Source organism: Nicotiana attenuata, unplaced genomic scaffold (assembly GCF_001879085.1).
Source record: "Nicotiana attenuata strain UT unplaced genomic scaffold, NIATTr2, whole genome shotgun sequence".
In the NCBI taxonomy this organism is placed as follows: domain Eukaryota; kingdom Viridiplantae; phylum Streptophyta; class Magnoliopsida; order Solanales; family Solanaceae; genus Nicotiana; species Nicotiana attenuata.
The window spans coordinates 80,099-90,801 of NW_017673325.1; the positions used below are offsets into that span (position 1 = coordinate 80,099).

General features: G+C 35.0%; 1 protein-coding gene across 1 annotated transcript; it reads right to left on the reverse strand.

Moving 5' to 3' along the window:
* Positions 1-1,718: 1,718 nt before the first annotated feature.
* LOC109216050 (lysosomal Pro-X carboxypeptidase-like) lies at positions 1,719-6,032 on the reverse strand. Its single transcript, XM_019380180.1, has 9 exons — positions 5,622-6,032; positions 4,967-5,153; positions 4,722-4,855; positions 4,521-4,633; positions 3,679-3,913; positions 3,246-3,401; positions 2,645-2,724; positions 2,506-2,555; positions 1,719-1,963 (listed from the first exon to the last, which is right to left on the reverse strand). Exons 1-9 carry the CDS (start codon positions 6,030-6,032, stop codon positions 1,815-1,817), a joined length of 1,515 nt encoding a protein of 504 aa, XP_019235725.1. The 3' UTR covers positions 1,719-1,814.
* Between the last annotated feature and the right edge of the window lie 4,671 nt (positions 6,033-10,703).

The following is a 10,703-nucleotide window of genomic DNA, read 5'->3' on the forward strand; positions in this document are numbered from 1 at the left end:
TGAAAACTTTTGAAAAACGAAACCCCCATCTATTTATAGGGTTGGATGGCACGAGAATCGAAGCAAAAGATTGTCAATGGCACCAAAACTAAAGCGACAGGCACGCAGACGCTGTCTCGGAAAAATGCGTAATGATGACGCGCGTGGCTATGACGTCACCCCATGGTAGCCGCACCAATCACGACTCCACTAGTCGCGCCGCTCTCTCCATCTTGGTCGACCTTGCTTATTTAACAACCAAATTCCTCTGAAACAAAGGCAAATCATGTCCGCTTATTGAGGGCATGTAGGATCACGACCTCAACAAGCGGAGGGACTAACTGTATAGGTCTAAATTTGGCGACTCGGCAGTAACGGATAAGCAAGACAAAGGACGGGGTCGACCATGGTATGACAACTGTAGGTTTCTCTCAAACTGGTTGATGCCAAAGACGGGCAGCTGAGATGAAGAAATAACGGTAGCCTAGGTTCAGATATGGACATAAGGAATATTCCTTTGGATATTCCTTATTTTTGTACTTTTTAGGGTTTTTTAGGAAATATCTCTTATAAATAGGAAGAGATAGAGAACAAAAGGGGATCCAGACTTTATGAGAAAGAACACTTTGTAAAAGGTTGACCTGAAAGAATATACAAAAGTTGTCTTGTTCATTGTTTACTTTGTTCGAGCATACATTTCTGATCCCATATTCACAAGATCCAAAGATTCCTCAACCCCCTTTGTATTTCCCTTCTTTCCACGCTGCTGTCAGGAAAAAGGGCCCTCCGAATCTCACAATAATTGGGTAGTAACTTTCTTTTGTTATGATAGTCGCATTTATTTGTATTTATTATACATTTATGTTGTTGCATTTATGAGCATTAAATCAGCCAAACACATTAGCTAACGTCGTTCATCTTGTCCACATCATCTAACATTTGATCTAGATTTTATTATTCTTAACTAAGATTCACCTATCTTTTCATCATTAATTAGTTTAATCGAAAGGCTTAATACTTTTTGGTCAAACAGTACCAAAGTTAAAATTTTCGTAACGTAAAAATAAGTCAATATATCACGGAAGCTTAAAACCACCAAAATATAAAATCGGATCCCAGAAAACACAATATGACAGTTTGTTCCATCAATGAATAAACTGAGAGTTGAGACAGCGCAATAGTTTGAGTAGCATCGCTGTAGTTGAGAAAGTAATTCCATCAAACAAAATGGTTTCCTCATTTTTTTTCATTGTCCAAGAATGTTTTCAAAAACAAACATATTTTTTTTCAGTCATCCAAATTATTTATAAAAATAAATTAGATAGAATAATTCACCAGACCTTATCAACTGCTAATGAAAGAATGAAAATCTGGGTACCTGATAGAGTATTTTGACAGTGCATAATCAAAAAAATTAATTGTACAACTTCTGCTAATTTAAAAAAAATATAATTTTGTTTCCAATTAAGTGGTGCATAAACTTTGTAGACGCGGTACATAAAGCTTAAACTCAATAGTTTAATTATCTACGTATAACTGATAGATAACTGATAGAGTATTTTCATTTCACTATGCACTATTAAGGTACCGGATTGTTAATTAGGTGTCTTATAAAATATTTTCAATTTCCCAGACATAAACGACATGAATTGAACTTTACATAAGGTACCGTCAAGATCTTTAAGTTTCATAAAATTCATTTCATAGTACACTAATTAATTAATAGATCTTATTTCACCTTCAAATAAAACAAGTGTGTAACCTTTGTTTAGCTAATTTAAACATGTATTCATAACTCATCACAACTCATGAGAAACTAGCCAGAACATCTTCTTTTAGGTCATTGTGCCATTTTTGAGGACTTTGAGATCAGCATAGTACGTTGTTATCCATCCTTCAATGATTTCAACCTCTCTATTCCTTTGCATGGTTAACCACTCTGGATCATTTGGCTGGCTAGTAAGTATGTCTAGACAATGGGAACCTACAAAAATAAACAAATAAAATCATGAAATGAAATTTGACAAAACAATAACATGCATGTTAGCAGGGGCGTATGTACTATGTAGTGTAAGAATCACATGTTCATTTGAACCCATAACTTTAGACACAAAGGTAAAAATCCATTAAAATTGCAAATAATAGATATGAACCCATAACTTTAAATACATAACGAGTTCAATGCTGAAAACCTTAAAAGTTGAACCCATAGAGTTCAAATTCTGGATCCGTCTCTTCATGTTAGCTACCATTTTTAGTGGGTTTTTAATTGATGTTTGTATAGAGATTTACATGTAGTTACTTAATAAGCGATTATAGTTTTACACCACCGATATATAAAACTTAAACTTATAATTTATAGTGATACATTAGAGATTTACTTGTATTTAATTTATATAATTTAATTGTGCAAATAGTTTTACACCATTGGTATATAGAACTTAAACTTATAATTTATAGTTGATACGTTTGTAAAAAGAAATTCTAAATTCTATAGAACAAAATTATTTCTTATTAATGGCATACCGTTACGCGTCGTGACAGCTAGTAGACTATCTGATAGGTCCTGCAAAACCCTAAAACAGAAACACAAAAAAAAAATGTAAGAGGATAATAGTTTGACATATTTCACCAAATAGAAGGAAAAGACTTGTCAAGTACGTACCCTGCACTGCTATAAGGATCTCTTAGCCCATTGGAGAAAATGATGTTACTAGCAAACCTTTGAAGAATTAATTTTATGTCCTGAAAATTCGCTCACGTAAGTTTAGATATCCGGAAAGGGAGCTTTGGAAAAACAGTAAAGTTGTCTCCATATGATCCATAAATCACGGATTCAAGTCATGGAAACAGTCATTAATGTTTGTATTGAGGTAGGTTGTCTACATCACACCCTTTGAGGTACTCTTCCCTGGATCCTACGTAAATGTGAGATGCTTTGTGCACCGAGCTGCCCTTTTTCTAAGTTTAGATAAACATAAAAAATAGAGCTTAGTGCATTGAAGCATTCCACGTTAACGTAGGGTTCGGGAAGGGCCACATCCCAAAGGGGCGTGATATAGACAGCCTACCACTAACACAAGAGTGTCAGTACATGGTTGATACCACGACTAGAATCGGTGATCTATAAGTCACACGTAAACAATTTTACCGATAGTTCAAATCCAAATATCTAATACATAAGAAAAAAGTAGAACGACAAACCATCCATAATATATAAGGGAAGGTTATAAAATGAAGTAATTAGAGTATGAAAAGAAGTATACATGTCCACCATAATAAGTTGTGACCCAATGTGGACGAGGGGCGACACCATAGTCGCTCTTGCAGTCTTCTATGAACTGATCCAAATTAAAAGGAGCTGAATAGAACATTGTATCATTTTCGCCTCGTCCTATAGGCATCACCATCTCACTGCATGTCTAAACAAACAAAACTAGCTAGAATTAATTTCTAAATTTTATATACTTCAAATATGGGAAGGGGAGCCTTGGCGTAACTGGTAACATTGTTGCCATGTGATCAGGAGGTTACGGTTCGAGCCGTAAAAATAACACCCTTCCCCGGACTCACTGTATAGCGGGAGCTTAATTAGTGAATCGTGCTACCCTTTTATATACTTCAAATATGGGTTGATAATTCGGAAAAAATGAAAAACTTCAACAAAATGTGTTGGCTCAATATAATTGGTGTACTTACTTGCCAATCCCATCCCAAGTCGGTTTGACCAGAGACAATATTATAACAAGATTTATTCCCTTCATATGCAACAATTCCAGCAAAAATACGATCAAGAACATCACTTCCATTGGTTGCACCATCAATTCCTCCACAAATCGCTGTCACTGGATACCTAGGTGGATCGTCATACTGAGCAGCAACGGCATATGTCGAATCCAAATATCCCTTCAAATCGGAAGAATTATTCAACTGCCTGAAATCCAAAAATCAAGATTAAGAGTGAGTTTAGTAATGAGGGAAATAATTTTCCAAAATGGTAGTTTGATACACAAGGCATTCCACATTCACGTATGGTCCGGGAAAAGGCCGCAACCCGAGGGTTGTGATGTAGACAATCTACCCTAATGCAATATTAATGGTTGTTTTCACGGCTAAGACCCATTATTAAGTCATACACAACCAACTTTACCGACTATCCAATGCTCTATGAAATTTAGAAACAATTTCAAATGGAATAATGGAGAAAAACACAAGCATGAAAGTTTTTATCCCTTTTAATGATAATAATTTTCTGAAAAATAATTTTCGCTTCATAGAAAACACACCGAAAATTGAATATAAAGATTAGAGAAAAGGAAAAACTAACAACAACAATAACAAAAAATTCAGTACCAGTGTAGTCCCACAAGTGAGATCTGGATAGGGTAAAGTGTACGTACACAGACCTTACCCTGCCTTAAAATGGCAAAGAGACTGTTTCCGAAAACCCTTGGCTCAAGGGGGAAAAAAGGAAGGGGCAATAACAAGCACATAAAAAAGGCGAAACTAGTTTTGAAATACCAAAAGAAAGAAAAGATTACGAGCAAGTCTTGAATTTCTGACTGAGATAGGAGAGTCCATCTTTTGTAGAAGCAATCTTGTCAATTATGGACCATGAATCTCGTATAGTTTGGTAACAACTCTCACTCGCTTCCTGAAATAATTATCGGAATATAAAGGACTTAATTAATTTTAGAATAGTGTTAAAAGTACGAAAAAAAAATACGTAGTAATTTACTTACTTTAAAATCCTTAGTGACAATCGAATAATATCCATTTTGAGGAGTAATGTCATCAAAATAAAGAATGGGAGCTGATGAAGCTAGAGCACCAAGAGCTATATGAGGATACTTTAATCGAAACCACGAAGCCAACACTGCACAATTAAAAAAAGATAGAGTTTTAATATAATAAAGTTCCAACTTTACATTATTTAAAATTAAAATACTAAAAAAAAGGAAAGAGAAGAATTATTTTTCTTTCTTACTTCCACCATAGGATCCTCCAATGACAATAATCGGAGAATTAGGTGCTGAGAATTGTTCTTTAACATGCAGCAAAAGTTCTGCGTAATCGGCTATTGCTTGTGCTGAATTGAAATATCCTCTTGTATCGTTATCGTTTAGAGCTTCTTCAATTTTCCCAAATGGTATTGATTGTCCATAGTACCTATGCTGCAAACCGCAAAGCATAAGTTTAGCACATTGAAAGTATGACTCGTCTTGGGTCAAATATATAATCCAAATTGACCCACTATAAAACTTATCAAATTATTTATTATAAAAATACTTTTTAAAAACAAAAATATTTTACATATAGTCATAACAAAGGGGAAAAAAAGGTTATATTTGGTATAAAACAAATTTTAAGAAAACAAAGAAAGAAAGTACTAAAACTTAATTAATTATGCGGGTTGGGCTATGACCCTTATTCAACCTATCTCAATCCAAGTAATTTTTGGGTGCGTGGCCATTCCTTAACTCAGTACATTTTGACCCTCAAACCCCCATATTAAGCTCTATCCGCCATTTGACACCCTAAGTTTCAAATAGTTACCATTCACAATCAAGAAACATGAGAAAAAATATACGACAATATTGTGGTTTTAATTGACATATATAGTTGATGGATTAATGAATTACCTCCATGTAAACGAGAAGAGCCTTAAAACGAGGGGCAAAATCAGTGAGAAATCCAATACTAAGAGGATCATTGTCAATGGAAGATTCAGCACCAAGATAAGCAAAAATTGGAGAGCTTGAATTAGAACCACCCCAATACTTAGAATTAATTATGTATCTTTGCTTAAAAGTGGAATAACTTTTAGGTCCATAATTGAAGTGATCAAGTGTTTGTGTATAGTAATAAGTCTCAAACTCATTTGGTAAAGTGGTAGAAGAATTAGAAAGGGTATTAGAATCTTTAAGGATGTTTTTAAGAAGTGGTGTAAGCCTAGGGATTTTATGGGGTTTTAAAGAAACTGAGGTTCTTGAAATGATCAATAAAAGCAGCAAAGGAAGCCATTGGAATAGGAAAAATCTATTCATCTTCATTGTAAATTAAAAGACCTTGGTAATGAATGTTTATTTGTGATTCTATTGTGAATCTATTTATAAGTATTTCACTCTTCCACATGAGGCGTGATTCACTCGTTTATCTAATAAATTTCCTTTATTTTGCAATGTGAATCACATAAATAAAGATCTATATTTAGCTAAAGTATCAAAGTATTGATTGATAACATGAAATAAATGGTAACTAACTTAATATAAGCAATTTAGTCATATTTAAAGTTTATAAATGATTTAACATTGTTAATGGATATAATTTGAATTTATTTAACTTTTTATGGTTAGATTTTATTATAGATCAGAGGAAGATTTTAATGGTAACACTACTTAAGGTTAAGTGCATTTCTAAAATTAAAAAAAAAAATCCATTTTGCCAGAAGTAACCTGCCTTAACTGACTGGTTTTACGATATTTTAACTTTATTAGACACATAAGTACGCCACTCCAATTTGGAAGGGAATAAAAGAAGAATAACAATTTTTTTTTTAAAGTAGCATTCCAAGTAAATACTTCCTCTGAAGGAAATCAAGGTTTAATGGTTTATATATAGTAAGATCACCAGAATGAACTGGTTATAAGAATTTACCATTCTCATCATCACTAAACATATAGCAGGAGTCTGCTGTATAACATACATACAATACATACACAACATAAATTATGACAATACATTATATTAATGGTGGATTAGAAGAGAAGGGTGGCAAAATAGGGGAGGAATGCCGGTGGAGGAAATGGTGGATTTTGGAAGAGAAATTTTCATAAAACACTATCTTTTAGTAGTAATTAGCCATCTATAGATACCATTTGCTATATTACTGATTATAGATACCTTTTCTGTGGTTATAAGATGTATTTGATGTATTTAAGCTATTGTATTCATGAATACAGTAGCAAAAATAGGCGTGAATCAGGAAAGTCCAGCTAATCAGTTGTTGTATTCGAGTGTATTCGACTGTATTCATGGAGTGAAACGTGGGATTACAGTTGGACAGATTATTGTATTCGACTGTATTCACGGCGTGAAATAGGGGATTACACTGTTTTTAAAACGGAAAGTCAATCAATTAACATAATAGACTCATAATATAACTCAATAAACTCAATTATAACACACAATTTTTGTATTTTCAGCTATAAAAAGATTCTCAACCGAAAAATACACCAAAAACATAACAATCTTCAGAGATATTATATAATACATCTGAATACATAAATTATATTAATTAAAAAAAACATATGAATACATTGATGGCATATAGCGAGACAGTGAATACAATGAAATACATAAAATACAACGGGATACATTAAAATACAATGGAAAAAAAGACAGTAAATTCAATGAAATACATTGAATACAACGAAATACATTGAATTACAATGAAGAAAAGACAACGAATACAATGAAATACATGAAAATACAGCGTGATACGTTGAAAATACATTAAAATATATTAACAGAAAAACAAGTTGCTCAGCCCCAAAATCAGTCGTCTTTGTTCAAGAACAAACCCTAATTTCCGACGAATCCGTCGTCGAGCAAAAACCCTGAATCTCACTGTTCCTACGCATCTTGTACATTGCTTTTGACACATCAGTACCATCGTAGCTTTTGTACCACTCCTCGCAACTCCCAGGTACGAAGCCATGATCAAACTCACCATCCAAAACACCCAACTGGACCTCATCAACATCGCCGCCGTCAACAGCTAGTTTAGAGGTAGACCAAGAGGCTGTGGTGAACTGATGCTATGAACCTTCCGTGCTTTCTCTTTACAATCCTTCCGTGCTCTTTGAGGTACACTTCTAATGCTATCAATAACTGTTACTTTAGCTTCTCTATAATTCTATTTTTTGTTGCTCTATGCATATTACATTCTTAAAGCAATAACCTTATATCTCCTAATGGCAAGAGGACCAGCAAGAAATCTCTTTATCTGTATTTATCCAAGAATAACCAATCCAAGTTCAGACTTTCTCACTTTCCAGTAGCTACCTGCATACCCATTTTAGAGAACCAAAAAAAAAAAAAAATCCAAGATTTTCACATTAGGGCAACGAACCAGAAATTGGCCTTTTCAGCCACGTCGAGTCGAACCAGAAAAGAAATCTCTGCTATAACCACTAGGGCAACGAACAGAGGCAACAATCGTGGTTTTGTGGGAGAAGAGTAAAGTGTATGCAAAAAAGAGAGAGAACGTGGTTTGTGAAATTTACCGTGATTATGTGAGAGAAAATCTGAAAAAGGAGAGAGAAAAATATTAATTAGCGTATATGGTGCCTTAAGTGTAGGATATAACTATAATTAGATATTTTGCTATAAAGGGTAAAAGGTTGCTATATAATATAATTTTTTAAAATGGTATTTATTTAAAATAAATAGGGTACTAAGTTTTTCTATAGGGTGTAAAATTTCCATTTTGGAATGGGTGGGTTATTACTATGGGCCCGGTAGATTTTTATTTATCGAATCAGAGCCAGTCACGTATATTTTTTAAATTGAGATGAAGGATTTAACAGTTGAGGGTTAAATATGATTCAAAAGTATGACGGTAAGGGTAGTTATTCCAAGAAATTAAAACTGAGGGTAGACGTAACATATTTTCAGTATCGCCACAAGGCTCGCGTGGTAGCCAAAGGCTACAACCAATAATAGGGTATAGACTATGATGAGACATTCAGTCCAGTTATCAAGATGGCATCAAGGGCGATTAGGTGTGACTTACTTGATAAGGGAAAGAGAAGACGTCCCTCAAAGCCCCATTAACGCAAAACAAGTCGATTCCTACGTTTTTAAATTACCAGAAGCTCTTAGCTACTCAGCTATACTATAGGCTCTAAAGGTATTACTTGACTAAAAGAGTGCTTATATTATGGGGGCTTCCCTTTCCAACATCTGACTTATATACAGGTCAATATCGACTTAAGAAGCACGGAAAAAAAATAGCTACCTTGGGAGAGGGATGGGGGTAGTCTTTTTCCAATAGGCTAGCTGCCTACACCAACAAGCTGCTAGTGAATGTGAACAAAGTCAAGGAGATGGAATCAACTCAATAGAATTAGTTTTTTTTATGACTGCTGAAGTGACCGAATGAAATATTGGATTGATTCAATACCGAATCCCAGATCTCCATAGACAACTAATGGTAGGGGCTGCATTTTTCGGAAAGAAAGATAGTGGCAAAAGGATGTTAATCAAGAACCGACATCTCATGCCAACCCCGTCTGCAGTTGCTACTACACTGTTACATCCAGATAAAGTGACTCGTACTGGTGGAATAATTGCAATACGACTATACCGCCTGCTGATAAAGGGAAGACAGCATACCAAGCTTGTCCCAGCAGTCAGGTTTGGTCCTCCGAGCAGCAACCCGGCTGGTATACACCCCTAGAGGAAATTGGGCTGTGAGGTGAGTAACTATATTCAACAATCATTTGCCAACATCGTTCCTAAACCTTATTAAGTAGAGGGGAATGTGTTTAGTCCCAAGCATCTTCGTCAATACTCCATCTGCCCCCCCTCCCCCCTCCCGCTGGGGGTTAAGGGGGAGGATGTCAAAACCTTACCCATAAAAAAAGTACATAGACCTGCTCACAAAGAGCTACAAGACATCCAAAAATATTACTGCTAATAAAATGAAAGTGAACAAAGACAAACCAATATGATATTCAATAAGCCCACTTTTTTGAGAGAAAAAACCTGAATTTGTTGAGGAAGATCAGCTGTAGAGGAAAACCTATAGTCAAACTGAGAATCGCAGCCGAAGTTTGCTAAAGAGTCTGCCACTTTGTTGTTTTCTCTAAATGTATAGACGATTTTGAAACGGCCAGCCGAGAATTTTGATGAAATGAAGCTCCACCATGAGTCTAGGTATGGGTAATTTTAGGGGCTTCTTTATTTTCATTGAAGCAATCAATAATGATTTTGGAGTCAATTGCGAGTTTACGAGCTTGATGAATGTAGAGCGCATCCAGAAGAATAGAATCAGTAAACGTCCAAGATGATATGATGTCAAGAAGCTGAGAACAGTCTTTCAACCAGTTCGTAATTTGTTGAATAATAGCAGCCGGTTGAGATATTGGGTTTTCTAATTTACTGCTATTGCCTTCCTTCCAGAGTTCCCAAACTGAAAAAATAGTAAGCATAGATGTGACGTAGCCAACTTGGGATTTCCTGCGAGATCTGTTAAACCGTCGGGACTGAATGGAATCCTTTTGGAAGGATCTTATATTGAAAAGGCGATCAAAATGGTTCCAAACCTCCATAGCAAGCTCACTCTTGATGAAGAGGTGATCAATACTTTATTTATCATTCTCCGAATAGCACAAGCATTTGATTGCTAATCTTATACCTTTCGTCTGAATTTATTCCCTTAACTGATTCTGGAATCCCCGCATATAAAGTCAAATAAGAGCTTCCACGCAAAAATGCTAATTATTGTACGAATGGCTTTATCCCAGACAAATTGAGTCCAAGCTTGAATGCTCGTTCGATTTCTTATCGATTCCCAACTAGCTTTGAGAATAAATGACTCACTACGATTATTTTTCCATACTGTCCTCCTGATGAGATGTGAATATACCACTATTCCTGATTTCATAAACCACTCTGTGAGGCAAAAATGCTTCGATATCATTGAAAAAGAAGTTTCC

Excerpts from the sequence above, each read along its gene's own strand:
- LOC109216050 (XM_019380180.1), bottom strand. The coding sequence starts at position 6,032 with ATGAAGATGAATAGATTTTTCCTATTCCAATGGCTTCCTTTGCTGCTT. Across the intron at positions 2,556-2,644 it reads GATCCTTATAGCAGTGCAGG|GGTTTTGCAGGACCTATCAG; the intron begins GTACGTACTTGA and ends TTTCTGTTTTAG. Across the intron at positions 1,964-2,505 it reads AGCTGTCACGACGCGTAACG|GTTCCCATTGTCTAGACATA; the intron begins GTATGCCATTAA and ends TTATTTTTGTAG.